Source organism: Rutidosis leptorrhynchoides, chromosome 3 (genome assembly GCF_046630445.1).
Source record: "Rutidosis leptorrhynchoides isolate AG116_Rl617_1_P2 chromosome 3, CSIRO_AGI_Rlap_v1, whole genome shotgun sequence".
Taxonomy (NCBI): domain Eukaryota; kingdom Viridiplantae; phylum Streptophyta; class Magnoliopsida; order Asterales; family Asteraceae; genus Rutidosis; species Rutidosis leptorrhynchoides.
The window spans coordinates 483,863,513-483,887,089 of NC_092335.1; the positions used below are offsets into that span (position 1 = coordinate 483,863,513).

Below are 23,577 nucleotides of genomic sequence, written 5' to 3' on the forward strand. Positions count from 1 at the left end.
AACTTGTAAACACGAAGAACACCTTAAAACTGAACATACGCCGTCATAGATCATCGGGGGCTGTTTTGGGTTTAATTTTAAAAACCTATCTTAAACTTTGAATTAAAAGATTTTATTTGGTGAAAATTTTTATTTTATATGGAAATGAAATATATCCAAAATCCATGGTTAAACTCTAAGTGGAAGTATGTTTTTCAAAAGGGTCATCAAGATGTCGTTCTTACGACGGATGTGACTATCTTCTCTTATTTGACACCTAAGCTATATTTTCGACTATAAACTTATACTTTTTCTGTTAATATTAATAATGTTGAGTTCGATACGAAACCATGGCAACTCGAATCACTCAAAACGGATTTGTAACGAAGAAATTATGGGTAAAACAAAATTGGATATTTTTGCTTGTTTTTAGCTACGGTTTTGATTAATAAAAATGGAAGCTAACCTTATCCTAGCTAACTTACCTTGTATCCTACATGTATTTATACATGTCTTGTTCCCGAACTTATGGAAATACAATTTATAATAGTCGTGATTAAGTTCTACGACAATATATTGTAGTCTTAATAAAGATCGTAAGACACCATATATATATATGACTTGATCACCGTAGATCCGTATACAGCGTTTTGACATATCATTTTGATTTCTTCTATATATATTATTGGAACGAACTATAAGACACCATTGGCAGTAATTTCGAGTTAGCTGTGGGTCGAAGTGGATTCCAAAATATTATATACTTTGAGTTGTGATCGAGCCTGAGACATGTATACAATGGGTCGCGGATTGCTTCAGACAATATACATATTATGTGTCTTATTATATTAAGACAATATATTATAGTGTTAGTGAATTCTAACACAATATACGCTGTATACATACATAAAATACAGATTAATCTGCAAATTACATATACAGATTAGATATATTGATAGATACATGGATACAGTTAAATAAATAAATAAATAAATAAATAAGGTGTATATGTAAATATAAATACGGAGGGTACATAATAAAAATAAATAAATACTGAATCTGTTTTTATCATTATCAATCTTTAGTAGGTGTTGGATTTTATCTATAATTCTGTACCAAAACGAATTCGATGCAAATATAACCAAAAATCTGTTGCAATCACTTCAACTTTTATTTTCTTTTCCTGATTACCGTACTATGAGATTCCATGTCAAGTTGCTAGAAGTTAAATGGGAAAAAGGAATTGTCGGTTCCAATTATGAGTAATAAATCAAATGATTATCTTTATGATCAATAAAACTATCTATCTCTCAATCTCATATATACATATACAGACTTACATCAAACAAACCCACATAAAATCATAATTGATCACAACCACTTTCTTCAAACAAGCATCACCTTATCACCATCACCCATTAACTAATGTCACCATGATATTTCTGTTTTGTCGAACGCCAACCACAAACAAATATAGTTTGCTTCTGCTTGTGACCCATTTCGCCACCTTTCTTCTGCATAAACAACGGTTCAAAAACAGCAGCAACTATTACCATCTAACGACCTAAAAGCAGGCTGCTACTACAGCTGGGAAACACCAAAAATTTTCGCCACCACCATTGAGTAACCAACACCTCTTTAATTATTTACTGTTTTCTTCCTCTTTCCCACTATACGTGAGGTATTCTTCTTGGTTTCAACCGTCACGAACTCGTAGACTCGTGCTGCTATCATACTTCTGTTTACAGCCCAAAACCACTTATTAGTGTTTCTATCTCAACCAAAAGGGATAACAAATATATATTAGGGATATTGATCACAGTTTATTTATATTGCAAATTGAGGCTACACACATAAAAAGGGCCGAACCATTTTTTATCAAATTGATTAGGATATTAAGGCATGCGTAATATTATAGTCAAGTGGGACAAAGTAGAAATTGATGACAGACATATATCATCACTTTAGGATAGTGGTTCAAAAGGTGAAGTTTTAAAATTATAAAGGGGATCGATTTAAATAATTCTTGGATCACATGTTTACATTTTTTTTTTTTTGCCGATATACTTGTTATTTACTTGGACCCATATCACAAGTGTGGTACACACTATGGCACTAGTTAACAAACTTGATGAGAAGCTTTAGTTGATGGATGATGTATAGGTGGGCTCTAGTATACACCACTAGTAATGTACCTTTTTGTTTGTTTTAAGCAAGCATCGTGGTTAGGATCGGGTCAGTTGAGTCTTGCGAGTATGAAAGATGATAACCATGATTATGATTATGTTAATGATGGTGTTAATACATCGGTGATGTTAATAGATGAAAACATAGAGACAATATGATGATGATGATTTTATTGATGATACCGTTACAGTGAAGTGTGATGATGATGCGTATGATTTTGATTAGGATTATGATTGATGATGATGATGATGATGAAGAACCGAGGGTACGTCGATGACCTGTTATATTTTTTTTTTCTTTTCTGCTACTGGGTACTGAAATGGATCGAAAGACATACAATTAGGTGTTGGGCTAGATTTAGCTGTTGGGTTGATTTAGTTGTTGGGTTTAAATTTAGTGGTTGGGCCGTTATGCTTCAGCTTATTTGTTTGGGCCATGATTAAATTGTTGGGGCGAAGTAAGTTGGGTCAAACGAGTTATAGGATTTTCAGTGGGATTTTATTCCGAAAATAATAGATGGCAGCATGGTTAAGGGGTTTGTCGGGTTTCGAGAGGTCACGGGTTCGAGCCCGGCTATGGGCATTTTTTTTTATAAAGGCTTTTAAAGGTAGTTGTTTAATATTATTATCATTATTATGTTTATTATTATTATTATTATTAATTTCAAGTTTATTATTATTAGTTAAATAATTAACCATGTATAAAATAACAATTATTATTAATATTATTATTATTATTGTTAATAGAAATATTAGTATTACTATTATTATTATTATTATTGTTATAAGTATTAATATTGTAATTGTAATTATCATTAAAATTAATATTAAGATTATTATTACTATTATGAGCATTATTAGTAGTATCAATTAGTTTATTATTAGTAGTGTCATTATGATTAAAACCATTACCATTAATATTAAAATTATTATAGTTATTATTATTATTAGCATTATTATCAAAACTATTAATATTAGCATCATTACTAAATCTAACTATTTTTAGTATTATTATTATCATAAAAAGATACAAATTTTTATTTATTATTATTGACATTATTTTATCAAATAAATAGCTATATAAGAATATATTTAATACATTCATATAACAACACTAATATTTTCATAATGAGCATTAATTAATTATCTAAAGTATATAAAATAACAATAGTTAAATTAATTAACAAAGAAACATACAAGCTACTAAAATAACCATTAATAATAATACATAAACTTATTCAATTACGATTATGTGTATTAATAAATATGCAAATGATATAGGTTCGTGAATCCGAGGCCAACCCTGCATTGTTCAATATAGTCATATGTATTTTTACTACAAAATACATTAGGTGAGTTCATTTGATTCCCTTTTACTCTTTACATTTTTGGGACTGAGAATACATGCGCTGTTTTTATAACTGCTTTATTAAATGCTTTTAAAATATATTTTGAACTGCGAATACATGAAATGCTTTTATAAATGTTTGACGAGATAGACACAAGCAAAACATTCCTCGAATGAATTATTATGCAGACAGAAGTTCTGCGGATTATTATTGAATTATGTGGACATGATAATTGTCACCATTGAATTATGTGGACATGATAATTGCCACCTTTGAATTATATGGACATGATAATTGCCACCATTGAATTATGTGGACATGATAATTGTCACCAATTGATGTGAATGTTATGTATCGAGAGAATGATTTTTATACACAGGTTATGTGTATTAGTTTTTGTGCACGAGATATGTGTACGGTTACTAAGATTTATGAAAAATGGATTGCGTACACGAGAAAGGTGTACTGTATTTAAAAGATATCGCATGTACATTACAGGTGGGTATAGGATTCGGGCCCATTTGTACCATGCAGCATTTAAATCTTGTGGTCTATCAAAATGATGAATTTTATTGTTTTATGATAAACCTATGAACTCACCAATCTTTTGGTTGACACTTTAAAGCATGTTTATTCTCAGGTATGAAAGAAATCTTCCGCTGTGCATTAGCTCATATTAGAGACATTACTTGGAGTCATTCATGACATATTTCAAAAGACGTTGCATTCGAGTCGTCGAGTTCATCAAGATTATTATTAAGTCAATTATAGTTGGAGGTATTATGAAATAGTATGCTTGCCGTCAACTTTCGATGTAAAGAAAGTTTGTCTTTTAAAAACGAATGCAATGTTTGTAAAATGTATCATATAGAGGTCAATTACTTCACGATGTAATCAACTATTGTATATGAACGGGGCATTTCAGTGATCGATAATAATACATCAACAACAACGGATTTAAAGCAATTCAAGTCATGTTCTTCATTTGTGTAAGTAACTAGAGGTGGTGAATAGTTACTTAGTATAATTTTGAAAACTTTTTCGATTTAGAGCTTGAGATTATTATAGTGTGATTTGAATAGTTTGTTCACAAGTATAATAAATAAGAAGATAAGGGATAAGAGAACAAACACGGAGATTTATAGTGGTTCGGGAAGATGCTAACTAATCTTCCTTAATTCACTCCTTAATTATAGCGAATTGAGAGTTAGTTTCACTATGATTCTCCAAACTCGGTGGAGTGTCTGAATACAATACTAGCTCCTTGATAAGCCGCAACTTATGAACCCTTACATCCCGTTGAAGAATTCACAATCATCAAATGCTCTTATCACAAGATCCTAATGCTACCACTAAGTGAAACCTCACTTATCTTCTAGATCCCTTTAAGAAGATAATTTACAAGTAAACTCACAACTAAGTTTACAATCACTCTTGCTTGAATCACTCTTGCTTGAATCACTCTAAGGGTGCGTTTGTTTGCCTCTTAATGGAATGATTCAGTGCTGAATGCTGAACCATTCAGCATTCAGTGCGTTTGTTTCTGACCTCTGAATGACATATGGTGCTGAATAGTTCAGAATTCAGTGCTGAACCATTCAGAGATGAAACACTCTCTTAATCATTAAGAGCTTAATTTTTCTGTAATTCTCCCCAAATCATATCATGAACATTTAACTAACAAGTATATTTCATGTTACACTTTGATACGGTAATTTTACTCAGTTTATATCGTTCATTCTAAATGATTATCAAACAGCTTATTTTCATTCAGAACAAACTTTATTCAGAGGCTTTGAATCATTCAGATTCTGAACCATTTAGCGCTAAATCATTCAGTTTTATCAAACGCACCCTAAATTGATTACAATGAAATTTGAATGATATCAGTAAATGTATAGAAATGTAAGTGCAAGAGGTGAGTCTTCAAGTGCCCCAAGGTTTGGCTTTTATAGGCAAGAGAAATTCAAACCGGGATGTCTGCGGCTCACCCCACGGTCGATCGTGGTTCGACCGTGCAGCTCTGACCTCTGAATTTTGTAGCCGTTTGAGATCTTTTACTTTAGTTTTTACCCTTATTAAATGGCTGCAATTAGATGCCAAAAGCATCTGAAAAGACCCGTATTACCCCTTTTATCTTGGAAGCATTCTTTGAAGTTGACCTTGGCTTGAAAGAGGTAAGTCACTTTGTACTAAATGTGTGTCATTGATTTCCTTTTGAGGCAAATGCAGAATTTTGATCCCATGACAACCATATGCTTCCAAACTTCAAGTCACAAGTCTTCAACCATTTTGTCAACATTAGTTTTGCAAGTATGTGCTCTCATTGGCTACTTGCAAGCCTCGAAATTAGACTAACTTGTTTTTATATGAAGACCTTTGGGAGTTTACACTAAACTCTTATTAAATACATAATTAGTGCTTAATGGTTAATCAAGTGGAGAGCATCTCTTTAACTGGGACTTAATGACCATCTTTAAGTTTTATTACTTTTAATTTAGATTTATAAAAATACACTTTGAAAAAGAACTTTTAGCCATACTTAAATCTTTAATATTAATTATAAGCTAAAAATGTCATTAAGGTGTCATTAAGTGTGATTAACCAAAATTAGTGTTTTAGTGACCCAAACTCATTTGAATATGAAGGGGGCAACTATTCTAAGTATGTTTAAACAAGTTTTGTAAATTATAGATGTCCCAAAGTAATCAAACATTTTTCGATCAAAAATTCAGGCAGTGAGAAATTGCGGTCGACCCACGGCTGACCGTGGAGTCGATCGTGTACCTTGTTTCAAAGAACAAAGGTACAGGACATCCACGGTCTGACCTACGGTCGACCATGGACCCAATCGTGCTTCCTTGAGTGTTTTTCAAATGACTCTTTTGACTTTAGGGTTTTGTGTATTGGTCGTTTGCTAGAGATATTGTAGGCTTATGAACTTGTGTTGTTCTATACGTTGTTGTAAGCACAGAAGACATGGTGTCATCATTAAAACAAAGTGTTTAATATTTGAATATTAATATTCGATTACAAACCAACAATTTGTTCAACAACGAATTTGATTTGGCCTTCGTATCATTTCAGAACGACTTAAAGAAAAGTATAAATGGAGAAGTGTTCTAATGGTTGTAGTGATTGTCTCTGCAAAGTTTTAGATCATATTGTTCATATTCGAGCTTCAATTTTGCAGTCAAAGCCTATGAACAAAAAGTCAAACGGTTTGTTCCTCATCAAATTCGAATTCTATGTTGAGTTTCAGGTTGAGATGAAGATCAAAGAGCATTCAGAGAATGATTTGCTACAATTTTAGTGAAGGAATCCCTAAAACGATCTGAATCATAAAATTTGAATTTTATATTCATAGTTCTAACCGCTATCTGTTCATCATGATTATGATTCTAGGTTTTTGAATTTATTTTGATGATGAATTCTTCACAAAAAGTTAAAATCGCTGCTATTGGAAGCTGCTGATATCAATTTCACTCCTTAATTCGAAGTTGGATGATTTTGTGTTCATCATATGCAGTTGCAGGTTCGTACATATTAAGAACAAAAGCAGAATAATGAAGATGAAGATGACCGGTTTAGCAGGTAGCAGGTTACCTTTTGTATACATCGATACACTTTTTGAAAGTATGTGACCTACATTGGTATTTTTTGGGGTATAGCCTACATTTAAATATAAAAAAAAAGTATATGAGCATTTGGTAGCCTTAACTCTTTAATAAATTAAATTTTTTTATAATAATACTTATAAAAAAAAATAAACTTAGAATAGTGTCCTACAATCATGATATCACTTTCTATGTGTAAATTTTTTTCCTGAAAATATAGAATTTCATAAAATAAATACAATATCGAGTAAGAAGTTAGTAAATACAACAAGCCACGAAAAATTATACGGAGTACCTTCCAAACAACATTCAACTAGCAAAACACCACAAAAATCTAGACACGAACCATGACCTGGAGACTGGACTAACCCAACAAACCATCACAAATCAACACAAAAAAACATCACGACTAGGGCTATTCTCGTAAATAATTCACAAAATACGAATCCCCAAACTAGTCTACTATGAGTCCAAGTCCGAGGATGAATATTCATCTATCCTCACCGTCAACATTCAAATTATTCATCAAGTCATTGAGAATAACCATTTCATACCACATATGTTATTCGCGACATGTTTTACATTTCAATTACTTTTTTTCAGAATGTAGTTATTAGAGTGTTGCTTAATTTGAAACCTAAATTTTGTTTCTCTACGATAACGAACCACCGAGTTAGGCCCCAGTGAAACTCTTCGGCTCACTATCAACATCACAAAAAAGAATGGGCCTACAATTAACCAAACCAACATCTGGAACCAGTGACGGAACTAGGATTTTTTTCACCGGGGGCAAAAAAAAATTAAATCCGTAGCAATTTTTTTGACAAAATATGGAGGTTTGGGGGCAAAAAATTGAGGTTTTTAGGCATATTATGAAGGTTTTTGGGCAAAAGTTTAAGGTTTTTGGGCAAAATATGTAGGTTTATGAGGAGAAAAAAAATCACTTGGAGCAAAGTCGAAAAACTCAAAATTTTTAAACTAAAAAAAAAAATCCACCGGGGACGGGCGCCCCTTGCCCAAGTAGTTTCGCCCATGTCTGGAGCACATGATGGCATTTCTTTGGGCTTAAAAGAATTATACAAAATTGCCCATTTTGTCCCTGTGTTTTTTACCTTTTGCCCGTTTCATCCTTGTATTTTATTTTCTGCATTTTTAATCCTTAAAAGCATTTTAAAGTCTCAATTTCATCCCTCACTCTAACGAAGGTTAACTGAGTCCGTTAAATAATGGAAGTTGTTTCACTAATTAACAAAAATCAACTTTATGTTTATGATTAAAAAATAAATAAATAAATAAATTGTACTCCGTAGCTAACACTAGGGGTGTTCATCGGTTCGGTTTTCGGTTTGTTAGGTTTATTCGGTTCGGTGTATTCGGTTTTGAAATATTTTTAGGCAAAACCGAAAACCGAACCGAAAATCGAATTCAAAGTTAAAACCGAACCAATCCGAAAACCGATATCAAATTCGGATTCGGTTCGGTTTTCGGTTAAAACCGAATATTATGAAAAAACTGAGAACGTTGGTAGTTTAATTGTGGCGTTACGGATGTCTTAGTTATTTATATCCTAAAACAATGACGTATTATTAAATTATCAAGAATTCGATGATTTATTAATATTTATAGCTTAATTATGACGTTTACTTCTTCTGTTATTGAGAAGAAGAATATAATAATTTAAGTAACATAATTATAATGTGAGCTACCAAATCTTCATATAGGTGAGAATATATTTTATTGATTGGATCCCAAATTATAATGACACTAAAACATAAATATACAAATTAAATATATAAAAATTTTGAATTCGGTTTTGAAATCGGTTTTCGGTTAAACCGAATTCAGAATTTTCAAAACCGAAAACAGAACCGAAAACCGAATTCAAATTCGGTTTCGGTTTGACGCGATCCGAAAACCGTTTATCAAATTCGGTTTGGTTTTTTTCCGGTTTAGTTTCGGTTTGATTTTCGGGTTCCACGGTTTCAAACCAAATACTGACCACCCCTAGCTAACACCTCCAAATAAATCCATTATTATCTACCTCCTCCAAGCACTGTTGTAAACGGCGTCCGTTGCATCCGTTGCGACGCCCGTTGCGGCGTTTTGGTGACTAAACCGTTTCGACCTCGTCCCGTTTTCTTATAAGCCGCTCAACGGTCAAAAGTCAGGTCAAATGCAAGAAAAATTGGGTCAACGCCGGTCAAAAGTCATAAATTCTGTTAAAATCGGTCATAAGTCGGTCAAATCAATCAAAATATACTTAGTTTAGTATTTCATTTTATATTATATTAAAGCTAATATCAATTATAGGTTCAAACTTGTCAACCAATGTTTTTTAACTCTAAAATATGTGTAAATATATATTTATATATATGAAAGTCAACATTAGTTAACATACGTTTCGACCCCGTCTCGGCCCCGTTTTTTCCGTTGCGACGTTTTGAGGTCGCTACCGTTTCGGCCCCGTCTCGTCCTTTTCAACCTTGCCTCCAAGTACACACAAATCACAAGCAGCTAGTCAATAGCTTCTGTTCAGCAATGGAAGATACGTCCGTACACAAGATTCAAATCTCTGGTCCAACCCTCGCTTCTTTAATCCAACACGTTTCCTCTTCTCCTGGCGACATCGACGGTCTTCTCTTCGGCCACGTCACCATTACCACTCCCTCCAATCTTTCCGACGATCCTTCCCCTTCTTCCATCATCACCGCCATCTCCGATCAACCATCTCTCATCGCCACCGTCACCTCCTTCTTCTCCTCCTCCAGTACAGCCACATTCTACTCTCCCTCCGGCGAAATCGACACAATAATATAATGATCATGGTATTGCTAAGGATTTTGATTATACTCAAGTGGAAAGTGGATTTATGAAAAGTGAATTTGTGAATTTGGATGCAGATACAGAGGAATTGGATATTCTAAATCTTTTTGGTGATTTGAGATCTTTAATTGTTGATGACAGTGAAGATGAAGTTGTATTGGATAGTGATGATGAAGGTATATTTAAGGATCAAAAGGAGGGGAAAATTAGAGGTAAATATGTCATTTAATTTCATGATTAACAATTTTCTCTGGTTGATTTAGATTTCAGTGGTAATGGTTACAAAATATGTTCAGCATTACATTTTTGGCTTCTATAAAAATGTAACTTGCCAACTATACTTTTCAATGTTGATCATTGTTTCATTGTTTGCAGTTAATCTGATCTGATAATATATGTGTTACAAATTTTTATAGTATTTATTTATTTACTCATTTTAAACTGTACACATTATCAGGACGATTAAGAAAACATACTAGTGCACTTGGTTTACAATCAATTGATTAGTTAAAGGTTACGTGGATAGTCCTTGTAAATAGTTTTAACGACCAGTTAACCTTCGTTAGGGTGAGGGACGAAATTGAGACTTTAAAATGCTTTTAAGGATGAAAAATGCAGAAAATAAAATACATGGATAAAACGGGCAAAAAGTGGAAAACACGGGGACGAAATAGGCAATTTTATCAAAGAATTAAATAGATTATTATTTTCAAGCTCACGATCATAAGTGAAAAAATGGGCTCTTGGACCTAATTCCTTTTCACTTGGGCTGTTTGGCCTAACAAAGATAAATTCAATTTTGAGCCTAAGTATCACACCCCTACAACCCTATTAATTCTTTTTTATTCTCGGAATTTAAAACACTCATAACTGAGTCGGCTTTGACATTAGGACCTTCGCTGTTGCAGTTGAAAAACGAAAAAATGGCTACAGTTGTAATAAACCGATGTAGATGTAATAATTTATAGTTAATTTCTACTGTTTTGATGCCGATGTAGTGCTAATTGTTCGATAAGTTTATGAACCTGATCCAGATTCACAATACATACGAAATACGTCCATTATATGCAACATTTATAAAAACGATACACACCATAGTTATATATTACTGTAGATGAAAACAGCCAATAATAAATACATAAACACATATAATTAATTAAATACTAATGATAGATGATCTCCAAATGTGTCACTTAATTAAAAGATAACGGGCCGAGCAGTTTCAACGTAACAGGGTCAAGACGATCAGAATACTCGCTAGGAGCACGTACTGCATCTTTCTATCACCAACAGCATCAGAGGTTTCACCATTTTGGAGAACTTGTTTGGAACCTGCATATATAGCACATGTTTCCCCACATTAGATATACGTGTTTCTTACTTGTTTTTAAATTTAGTCACAAAAAAAAATAAAAAAAAAATTAAAAATAAAAATATATTTGTATCTGTGAGTTAATACCTGCGATAAACTGGCTAGCTGGGGAAGGTCCGTCGACACTGGAATCGTCCTCTGACTTTCGTGGAGATTCAACTGGAGCGAAAACTGGAGCCATAACCGGAGCCATTACCGGTGCTCTATTTCCTGCTAAATAAGTTTTGGGAAAAGTGTGTCATTCTTGTTAGATGTGAGCTGATTCGGTTTATGTTGCCTTTATTAAAACGTTGGATTAAGATGATAAAATGGGTCAAAGGTCATACAGTACAAACTAGGATTTTTTTGCATCTTAAACTCTTCATATGTATATATAGGAGGCAACCATTTTGGGCTTGGCCCATGAGAACTCATAAAGGCCCCTAGCTAGAAAATCCTCATCCTCATATATGTATATATATAAGCTTACAGTTTGGGGTGGACTCACTCACATGACACGTGCCTCATACAACCTATATCTCTCACACACGATAGTCTTCACAATCGTTAGTATATGCTGTCGAATCGTCTGGGACATCTAATGTTGAACACACCATTAATCAAAACCACTCTTTTGAGATCTTCATCTTGACTATGATTATGCATGTTAACCAAGTCGAAGAGTTGAATCCTATTGTCCTCAAAACCCTTCAATGCACTCTAATTGGTTGACAAAAGAAACTATGTTTATTTATCTTTGGTTTTTTGACAAGAAACATGTATTGGTGTCCACTCAAAATAACATATTTGTAAGAAAAATGTCTCATTTTGAATTTTTGCCCGACCTACACGTTATTATGACTAGTGACTTAGGGAGATGATATTTCCAACATTTATTTTACTTCTTCCACCACAATTTCATGTTTTGTTCCCTAAATCTCCCTCAATAAATTATAAGAAAAAGTTTTAAATAATTTGTGCAAATCTTTCATTAAAGGTAATTTAGACATTATAGGTGGAAGAAGTAAAATGAATGTTGGATATATCATCTCCCACTTAGATAACATTCATTATAGTTATAGACTTATAGATAACCCGGTCAACCATGAACATCTGAATAAAAATACTCAGCATCTACGTATATCTAAGTAGAAATACTCGTCATTCAATTCATGAACGGTCTGGATAAACTGAACTTTATTCATTTACCCGTTTGAATAAAATTTGGCAATAATTAAACATGCAGAAGTCATGTGTTTATCACAGCATAGCTAATGAGATAATGAACATGAATACACAAAATAGCATAAGAAAGATATGCACGAGATTGTATTATCATACCATCACAACGGCTAACAGGAGGAGTTTTCACATTACAAGCATTTGGTAGTGCTAATGCAATGGTTTTGTTAATACTTATTCCAAGTGCTGACAAAGCGCTACCATCGAGTGCACCACATAGACACTCCGGCTGCGATTTAACAACGCCAGCAAGTGATGAACAGCAAGAAGAAGATGGCGTTTTCGAACTTCCAGTAACGTAACTTAGACAAGATGACATTCCAATGAGCACATTTGTGCACCCTGATTGACCCATTGAACCTTCCCATAACAGAGTTAGCATGAAAAGTGCTAGAACCAGATTACCACTTGAACCCATTTCAATATCTAGTGAAATAGTGAAATGGTTTACTTGTTTCCTTGAATAAATGAACATATTTATAGGGTAATTTAATTGTACATGGTACTCTTACTTAAGTTATTTAATAGATAGCCTACAATTTGACATTTTAGCAGCCAAATTGCTTATTATTGATCAACGACAACTCGATAACTTATTAAATTTAATAATTAAAAGACAATGTTATTTTAGCAGCAAAATATAAATAGAATTAAATTTTCTAATAATTTTCAGAGGTCTACGAATATTATTAGGTTTTTTAATTATTTCAAAGTGTGAGTTATATATTAAAAAGAAGAAGACAAAATATTGAACAAATTCACTACAACAAAAGTGACATATTGTCACGAAAGGGAAAAAAGTTGCACTTCGTTCATTTTGTTGTTTGTATAACAAATGTTCTCGCAATAGATCTTTTTTGCGGCGTACCATAAATTAAACATCCATTAGACTAATCGAAGGCATTTTAACGTTTACGTTGTCTTTTAAGTTGTAGATTAAGACATTTAACAGATATATATATATATATATATATATATATATATATATATATATATATATATATATATATATATATTTTCACAATTGCTTAGATCATCCTACTGATTTTGCGGCGTATCTGGTAGGAAAATGGTTCTAAAGAAAATATTTTATTCAAATGCTATCTATCTACACCAGCACAAATTAACAAGGTCACCTAACAATAATCTGTCTTTAAAAAAAAAAAAAAATTTAAATAAATAAAAAAATCTGTGTATGAATTTGTCAAGAGTATTTGGGCTAATTATAACCAGTGAAATGGCCCGTAAAATCACGAGTTTGTTTAAACGAAACAATTTAATAATATGTTTTAGGTTTAAGTAAACGTAAATGCTAAAGTGATTTAGTTTAATGACCAGTAGAACCACAAATTCCGACTAAGAAACTTGTCGTTGTTTTTACAAACATATTGATATACTTAAATTGGTCAGAATAAATGAATTACATTTATTCTCCCACGACATTCTTCCAATTTTCATCACAATTACTATTTTTCTTGTCACAAAAACCTACATTACAACATTTTATTGAGACATATATTTCGTGTACATATCTAACGTAATGAATCCCTTCACCGAGTATATAACCATTTTACCCGGGGAAAAACACGTAATGAATCCCGTAAAGAGAACCCATATTTGAATAATAATAATAATAATAATATAATACTAAAGTGTGCTCTAAAATTGAGTATTTATATTCATAATAATAATTATTAGTAATAACAAATGCCTTTAATATTTTTTTACAATTTAAAATACAATTATTATATGAAGGTTGTACAATGTGCTTTCAAATTTGTACATGTGTTCATGGGTTGTTTAATAAAAGATTGTACAATTTATTTTAAAGTTTGTACATATAATCATGAGGATGTTTTATCATATGGTTTTGTAGATAATGCTTCAAATACTGTACATATGGTCACGTGAGCGTTTTACCATAAAGTTGTACATAATGCTTCAAATATTGTACATATGATTATAGGAGTGTTTTATCATAAGGTTGTACATAATGCTTCATATATTATACAATGAATATGTTAATATTTTTATTAAATATACTTCGTTATTTTAATGACATCATAATGAGAGACTTAGAAATTTTTTTCTTTACTTTTAAATTTTTTTCAAGCTTGAATAATCATTGTTAATGACATCATCATTTTAGAGCGCCTCAAAATGCAATCAGAGAGCCTCAAAAACTAGTCAGTTGTCATCAACAGTGGTATGTGTGCCATCCCTAAGCTTCGTAAAATTTCAATCAAATAAAATATGAAATGTGTCATCAAATAAAAGAATCTAGTTAAATTCTTCTAAATAGTTTCAATCAATAAACTCAAAATCAAAGACCATTAACAAATAATAAGTACATGTGAGTTCGAACAACTAAAGTGTTCGAACAAATTGTGTTCGAGTTCAAGTGTTCGAACAAGTTGTGTTCGAGTTCAAGTGTTCTAACAAATGGTGTTCGAATGAATCGAACATTTTTGAACTCAATGCATGCACGTCACACGCAGGACTAATTTTAACGGAAAAAATTAACAATCGTCAGTGCGAGGGACCAACCACGTAACTAGTGCAAACGTAGGTGACTGATTATGTCAAAAAAAGATAAGTGACTATTGTGCAATACTGGACAACCATCGGGGACCAACAGCATAACTTTTTCTTAGTACAGTGATTAAGTTAAAAACATAAGAATAGAAAGGAAAGTACACATCTTGTTACTTGTGAAAATAAAAACTTCAGGGACCATCTCATGTTTAGGGGCAAAAATATGAAGGTATGCACAGGAATATATATTTTTTCTTCTTACTGAATACTAAAGTCATCCACGAGATTCGGTTTCAGAGAGTTTGTTTCTGAGATCCTTGAGAGCGTCAACAACGCCAGAATCAAGATTGTGCTTCAACAGTTTACCTTGTACCGACGTTGATCTGAAAGAGAGATGACATCATTGAACCCACATTAATGAAATAAGAAGATAACAGAAGAAACTAGAGGTAGCTTATGGAGGGGTCCCGCGAGAATAAAACGGACGGGTTACCTTAATATAATAGTTTATTTTATTAGAAAATAAATAAATCAAGGTTTATTCGTTGATGGAACTCACTTGTGTTCTTGAAGCATTCTCTCGACCTCCTTTTGTGAAGTTTTGATCTGGTATAAACCAAATTACTTTAACAAACAATTAATTAATATACGAAAATATGCACACTCGACCTCCTTTTGTGAAGGTTAAAAACATTTTAAGTTCATTATTTCTAACAAATAAACCATTACAGAATCTATTACTTGCTGTTTTCTTCAGAAATTTTAGCAAAGAAAATTTATAATTTATAAAAGTATACTATGACCAAACTCTATGAGAAGCTGATTTATAGAAATACAAATTAAGAATGTGTAACCGATAAACCTGAAATAATGATTAAAGAACAGAGAAAGGGATATGTAAACAGGAAAACGGTGAAAAGTATATGAATTCAGAAACACGATATACCTCTGAAACTAATGCCTTTGCACTCCAAACGAAAGCTCCCTAACACCAAAACTAAACGGTGAGAAAGCATTCGAAGTAATGCAAAAAATAAAATTCCAATAAAAAATAAGGTTGTGTCATCAAATTCTTACAAGTAATTTTTGCTAGCAATAGATGTTAAAGAAAAAGCTTTAGCTTCCCTATATATGTATGAGATATAATTTTTTATGAGAAGTGATGCAATTAATAAACCCCTTACCCAACACGCCCGCCCCGACCAGTTTACCACCCAAATACATTATATATGTTAGCAAAAAGGTAAATTTATGATGAGAAGACATACTGCACCATGTGCTGCATGTTGCTGACATCGATCAGATGTCACAACCCATACTCTTGGGCATCCATCCTCTCTCAAGGCTGCAACCTATTAATACACTCAGGGTTACATTAATTATATAAAATATTCCATTCTATATAAAATCCGAACCCTAAAATAGTAAAATCTAAATCTATATATGTACATGTAGTTAATATGAATTCTACAAACTTTATTTACATATTCTAATGATTATGTCAATGAACTTAAATGTTTTAGCATAAGTAAGAAAACATAAATTGTTACATACCTCTTTCTCAATCCACGCATCAGCACAGGTTTCAGTTGAATAAACTATATCAACACTGCAATATTTAAGACGATCTACTAGACAGTTAAAAAACAGAAACAAGGTAGTCAATTAGTGTTGACTTATTAGGTTATAAATAATACCCAGCAAATGTTTCTTTGTGCATTGGAAGTCCAGACATCATAGCATCAAATACAACTACCACTTTCACCTCTGTAAATTATCAAATACAGAGTGAAAACACAATAAGATTTAGGAAAAAATATATGTAGAAAAAAGCGGCAGATAAAGCCAAATCACTCCATGTTGAAACAAGTATAATCAATAGATATAAAGATGCTAATTTCAACCTATTTACTTATGAATGGGTTGATCCAGGTTGTGCTTTAGGAAACAAAATTGCTAAAAGAAATAGGTCAAAGTGGCACAACTCGGGAGTACTCAGCAAAGAAAAATTCTACCGATTACTCAGTCCAATTACTCGGTCAAAACTCATGATTACTCGGTCAAACTCGGGATTACTCAGAAATCGGTCAAACTAGGTCAAAAACAGTCAAAGTCAAACCTAAGTCACATCCGAGTACTCCCTAAAATTTCCTTACTTGCTAGCTATCCATAGAAATTGGCGAAAAAGCATTTTGGGTTCCTTTCAATTTCATAAAACCTAAAGCAAATACATATATTCTTCACTACAATACTATAATACAAGGAATTTGACTTTTAAAGTTCTACTTTTATGATCATACATATACATATTACTCTAAGTTTAAAACTAATCGATATTCAACAGCTAAACTACGTCCACAATATCCAAATAATAATATATTTTACCAAGCCCAATATAGTTTCTAAGCATTCTAAAGACAGATATAAGATTTTTATCAAAATTTATATGAGCATATGATTCATTTGACTAACTAAGTTCCATAAGAAACAAACCTCTAAGCATTCCAAAGGTTATGAGCTCGTCAACAAGTTTTTGGCGAGCAAGATCAAGTCTTCCACCCATAAAATGTTTTTTGAGCTTCGGCCAATAACCGCAAACATTATAACCATCAACAAGCAACACAGGGACTGCAGTGTCTATTCCCTGATTTGTACTGTTCAACAATTTCAGAAAATCTCAATGATATTCCAAATATTTATTCAAGTTGAAGTATTAAAATAAAAAGAAATTTAAAGATTGGGAAACAGATTACTAATATAGGGTTAATGTAGGGTCACGATAAAGCTCTGTATCATCATCTGGAAGGTCGTCTTTCTCTACTTTCTTCCTACGGTAACTAGTAGCAGGCTTGGCTGTACCAGATTTTCTCTTTTGATACTCCTGTAAGTACAAAAGTTCTTTTTAAGGCTTCAAAAAGGTAGAAAATTTGGTAGAATCTGAAACGGATGAAAATTGTTTTAGGTCAAAACAAGTTGTTTTCGTGTGTCAAAATGGGTCTGGTGGGGTTAACCAGCAACCCTATTAGTTGTCGGTATATATTATAAATAGTTAAGATTTATTGCCGTAAACATGATGACACTTTGGGTACTTTCAACTCGTTTGACCATTTGACCTATTTGAATTGTTTCCCGTTCAGTATTTTTTTTTGTACCCCAGAAATGGAACAACATTACCACTTTTAAATTTAACAAACCATTCATGCTTGATTCTAGAAACAAAATAAGAACCCCTAAGCTCAGTCTAGCTAGTTTACCTTCCATAACTTCAGGAACTGCAAGTTTTGCTTTACATTTGATGTAATCCTTGCAGGAGGAGGCTCGGAACCCTATAAAAACGAACATGATTAATCACGAAATCAACCATCTATTAGGCATTGAAAATAGTTGCACGTATGAACATTCGGCAAACACCATTATAGTTAATGAAGCATCAACCATGTTAACAACTAAACGTATAACGTTTTTCCTCATATGTAGGCTGCCTAAATTTAATATCTGGATACCTAAAGTATGACTGTTATAATCAATCCTAGGGTTTACCAAACGAATTGCTAATGTAGTATTCATAAATTAAAAAAGATGACATGTGCGCACTTAGATCCTCCCTTGCTTTGACCATGACCACCTACTCCCATTTCCCCCTTTTTTTATATAAACACACACACAATTTTATTACAGAAAGTGTAAAATAAAATCTAATTGAGAAAATCATCATCATGTAAAATATCAAAATAACAATAATAAATGGAAAAGGCACGTTACCTTAGGAGATTGTGAATTCTTGTTCTTCTGAGCGACAATTACAGTTGAGGATGAATTAACAAAATGAAAAGAATTTGAGATTGCGATTGGTTTCATGGATGACTCTGACTAAATAACTGCTACTTGCTCTTCTTAAATCTCTTTTTTGTTCTTGCATTCCGTATGCAATCCATAACCTTTTCTCTTCAATTTTACTTCTTTTTGTTTATGAAATCAGTTTCTGGATTCAAAGTTGAGATCTTAGACTGTGATTTTAGATGTTTGTAAACTACTACTGTACGTATTTTTTTTTTTTTTTTTTTTTTTTTTTTTTTATTTTTTTTTTTTTTTGTTCTTCGTGGCGTATATCAATGCCGCTGGTTCTATGATCTTGATTTATCTACTCAAACCATAAGTTACATAAATTACCCCTTAACTATCTATAAGTAATGCATTTAAGTCCTTATAATTTCAGTTTTGGTTAACTTGCTGGAAAGAAATATAGTAATTAACTTGAAACTAACTTAGCGTCTTTGTTTACCAAATTGAATGATTAGGCACTAATGTTGAATCGTTCATCAGTGCGTTTGTTTATAATATCATAATGACAAATAATGTAGAACATTCGCTACTGAAATGTTTAGCACAAAGTGATGAAATATTCAGAGTTGAAATACGTAGTAATATCTTAACCATTAAGCATGTCAATAACATTTAATAACCTCCGTATATTGTATCTGAAACACTTATTATATTTTGTTATATATTCAATTAAAAGGTTAACATGCATACATCATTTATAAAGTTCATTCAGAATAACATATTTTATTTTATTGTAATCCAATCCAAAACCAAGTTCGATCAAAATATTTGACTTATTCAGATTTAAAACCATAACGCTTAATCGTTTCCTCTTATCAAACGCAACCTTATTGTTCTATAATTTACTACAAAAAGTACGGAGTATCAAATATATGAGTTATCCGTAGAATATTATTTTTACTTGTTAATTACGATAAATGAAATCATTATAGTTGAATTCCGATGTATGATTAGATTAGATTATTTCAATATCAAACAGTAGTAGGTGAAGAAATTAGGGATGAAAGAAAATGACATACCTTCGTATTTTTAAAGCCCTTAGCATGAGAGACTATATATGTCTATATGAGTAAGATTTGCGTACCACACGGGCTAATAACTTACATAGAAAATAACTTAGGGATGAAATCAACAATTTTATACAAACCACGTCGACTATCTCAGTAAAAAAAAAAGTCTACAAATTTATATAAACATTAGATGCAGACCAGCAATTGGGAAGTTCAGTTCATTTTGTAGCAATTGGAGATTCAAAACATAGTCAAATATACGAAAAATATAACAAAAATGAGAGCAAATGGTGATAGTTCCGACCCATTTCTGGACATATACATGCACAAAAACATATCAATCTTGCATCAATTTTCTTTATATAATCATAAACATAATCATAATCATATCATACAGAGAATATAAGATAAGATGAGTAGATATATAACAAAATTGGACTGTTTTGACCTGTGACAAATATTAGCCATTATGACCTGCTATGCATATATACCACCTCTAATTTATAGCAACTGGTAGTAACATAGAGTTGAACGAGAATACACAAGTACACAACCTAATATTACAGACTGGCCGGTGTACATCCCCTTAAATCATTGGTTCAAATAAAACTTTCTGAACCTCGCAGACAAAATAACAAAAACAAAAGACTTACAGACAAAAAATGTTGGCAAGAAACAGAATGTAATTTTTGGTCGTCAAATGTGTCACTTAATCATCACTACAGTTTACTTATTTTTGCGTTTCATGTTAGCAGCTGTTATAAGTTTATAGCGAGAGTGAGGAAGCTCACTCAGCTTCCCAAACCTTTCTTCATAAAACGACCATATTTCTGACCTGATTAAAAACAATAATTGTTTAGAAAATTGTCAACCAACTCAACTAACAGAAGAAAATCATAAAACGTATACCAGTACACCAAGAACTGGAACGGGGCATATTTCCCATAGATCCTTTCAATATCTTCTTGAATATCTCTAATTGTTGATTTTTTCCCATGGACCTAAACATAATAAGTGCAAATCCAACTCAACAAACTTTGAATACAGCTAAATCTACATATTCAAATATGTATAGAGAAAAGCTAAAAGTTGCAATTCCAACCCATTTACTATGAAATTACCAATTTGGGTTGAGCTCAGCCACAAACAGATCAAAACTATAATTATTAGCTAATAAAAGATCAGGTCAAAGTGTCAAACGAGTTTTAAGGCACTTAAAATATATAACCCAAAATTAGTCAACCCAAGACAAGGAAAAAAAAAAAAAAAAATTAAAGATCATATTGTAAATTTATAGACGGGTAAAAATAAACCTGATTTAAATGCCTTATTGTTTCAGAGTCCGAGGGGATTACATGGTAGAACCCCAAACACATGAGTACGTTGGCCCTTGTAAAAGGACCAAAACCGTTAATTTCTCCAAGCTGTTCATTTAGCTTCATGTAATTGGATAAAGAAGCTTCGCTACTATCTTCCTCAAGTTGCCTAAGTTTTACTTTACCTTCAACGACACTTTGAGCAAGACCCAATATTCGACTCGCTCTATAACCAAGATTACAACGTTTTGCCAGAAAATTTACATCAAGTGTTGCTAATTCCTTCGGACTAGGGAAATTACCAATACCACTGTGGAAGGGCAATTCCGTCTTTTCACTAGACTCGGTTAAAAATCCTGAAATATCTGCTTCTGGTAAGTTGATAGGAGTGTTAGCACAATCCATCTTTATGGTTTCTTCCACTTCCATAGCTGATTTATTTGTTGCAACTTTTTTCGAATTTTCTTGTGAATTAATCTTTCGTTTGCGTGTTTCTTTCCCTGCGGGAGTCCTCGGAGCAAATTTTGAGGAGGTGCTTGCTTGTTTATCCTGTTCAGTTTCTATAGGGCATTGAAGTTCCAGCTGCAGCTCACAAAGGGCTCTAGCCATGCTCAACGTCCTGGACCACCTAAAATGATAAAAGACATCACAGATCAGGGCGAGTCAGAAAATAATTTTCACGGGGGCAAACTTACTAAATTGGAGAGGCAAAGACTAAAATACCTTAAATATGATTTTTCAAATTACTAAAATAACTGTTACTTGAAAGTGTATCAGACGTGTTTCAGTTACCTAAATGCTTACACAACTGCACTCTCATTTATTAGACAAACAAAACAACATCATCAAACTTGAAATAAGCATAAAAGTGAGCATCAAGAGAGAACTAACTGGCAATTGCAAACAAGAATGCACTTAACCATGTCTTCAAACAACGTTGGAGACCTAAAGATTCTTCCAAAACCCGATATTTTGGCTTCATCGTATACGTCTTGAAACTCCCTCACATTTCTCTCCTCTGACTCCGACAATCGCAACATTCTTTTCACTTGCTCCTGCAACAACAACAACTTACAAACTCACTACTCACATACTCCTTAAATTCATTATTAATTAATCTTTTAATCATCCATATAATCCACATAATATTGAAACCAATTTGCATAAATATTGAAACCAATACAGCATATGCAACTCTTAACAGTAGCTTACAATTTGCATAATAGAACCTACCATTTGTTGTTTCGTTCTCATTTAGTTATCATCATTATAATCTGTTTAAAATTATTATTATTAATTATTATAAATTATAATTATAATTAACACTCCGTAATTATTATGGAGTACTTATGTTTTCAGTCACAATTTAGTGATGTGGTTAAAGGTGTAAATTTGTCAAGCCACTTGAGTTCAGCTCATTAAATGCTTGGTTCCTGAGCTTAACTTCGAGCCGAACTTAACATAATTAAAAAAAAAAAAAAAAAAAAAGTAAGAAGATACCGTTAATGATTGGAGGTGTGCAGGAGACAGAGAGTCGGTTTCCAATACACGAAGGATTAGATAAGATGATTGAAGCGGTTGGGAAATATTAACGGTAACGGAGGAAGAAGAAGAAACGTCGTCGTTGAGGAGGCGTAAAGGTCGATGGAAGGTCTTTGAAAGTGGGTCCCATCGATTTGGGGCTGTCATAAAAAACCCGTGGCTGCATACGGCCTTTTCCAGATCAAAGTTGGCGGCGGATTCACCTAGCTGTAGTTTATACTCCAAACTCCGGTCACCGGAAACACTTTCCATTTTTATCGGTGGAAGTGGATTAGTTCACGCAAGTGTGCCAAGTATAAGATAGTTCGTGTTTAACATAAAATACGGAGTATTATAATTATAATTATAAATATAAATTATAAATATAAATATATTCAATAGAAAGTATCATTTTATTATAGAGGATGATTCTGACACACACTTTTTTTATCCTCACATACCTATTTTAACCTTTTACTTTTCTAATAATACTCAATTGGTGTGTGAGGATCAAAAAAGTGTGTGTGAGAATCATCCCTCTTTTACTATTCCTAATATTATTATATTACTAAAATTTATTTTTTCAAAATAATCCTCAACTTTGATCAAAATACAAATCGATCCCTAAAACTATGAATTCATTATTCCTAACATTATTATATTACCAAAATTCACTTTTTCAAAATAACCCCACAACTTTGATCAAAATACAAATCGGATGACCCCTCCCCCTAACTTTGATCAAAATACAAATCTACCACCAACTAGAATTTTCAAAAAAAAATCTTACGGGACATATCTTCTC

At 32.4% G+C, this 23,577-nt stretch overlaps 3 protein-coding genes across 5 annotated transcripts; all 3 read right to left on the bottom strand.

Annotated features, from left to right (window-relative positions):
* Positions 1-11,137: 11,137 nt before the first annotated feature.
* On the bottom strand, positions 11,138-12,966 carry LOC139898167 (non-specific lipid transfer protein GPI-anchored 5-like). Of its 2 annotated transcripts, none has more exons than XM_071880884.1 (3): positions 12,647-12,966; positions 11,414-11,536; positions 11,138-11,286 (listed from the first exon to the last, which is right to left on the bottom strand). In XM_071880884.1, the coding sequence occupies exons 1-3, from the start codon at positions 12,963-12,965 to the stop codon at positions 11,177-11,179; spliced, it is 552 nt and encodes a 183-aa protein (XP_071736985.1). In that variant the 5' UTR covers position 12,966; the 3' UTR covers positions 11,138-11,176. The 2 variants fall into 2 exon arrangements, with proteins under 2 accessions (XP_071736985.1, XP_071736984.1); XM_071880883.1 differs by having other exon boundaries at positions 11,414-11,539.
* Positions 12,967-15,231: 2,265 nt separating this feature from the next.
* LOC139898169 (uncharacterized) lies at positions 15,232-19,128 on the bottom strand. Its single transcript, XM_071880888.1, has 10 exons — positions 18,845-19,128; positions 18,337-18,408; positions 17,836-17,963; positions 17,576-17,736; positions 16,780-16,849; positions 16,637-16,691; positions 16,351-16,434; positions 16,029-16,067; positions 15,642-15,688; positions 15,232-15,465 (listed from the first exon to the last, which is right to left on the bottom strand). The coding sequence occupies exons 1-10, from the start codon at positions 18,938-18,940 to the stop codon at positions 15,357-15,359; spliced, it is 861 nt and encodes a 286-aa protein (XP_071736989.1). The 5' UTR covers positions 18,941-19,128; the 3' UTR covers positions 15,232-15,356.
* On the bottom strand, positions 18,930-23,064 carry LOC139898168 (uncharacterized). Of its 2 annotated transcripts, none has more exons than XM_071880887.1 (5): positions 22,752-23,064; positions 22,143-22,306; positions 21,249-21,879; positions 20,845-20,936; positions 18,930-19,064 (listed from the first exon to the last, which is right to left on the bottom strand). In XM_071880887.1, coding segments are annotated over exons 1-5 (1,182 nt in total). In that variant the 5' UTR covers positions 23,046-23,064; the 3' UTR covers positions 18,930-19,063. The 2 variants fall into 2 exon arrangements, with proteins under 2 accessions (XP_071736988.1, XP_071736987.1); XM_071880886.1 differs by lacking the exon at positions 18,930-19,064 and adding an exon at positions 20,358-20,770.
* Between the last annotated feature and the right edge of the window lie 513 nt (positions 23,065-23,577).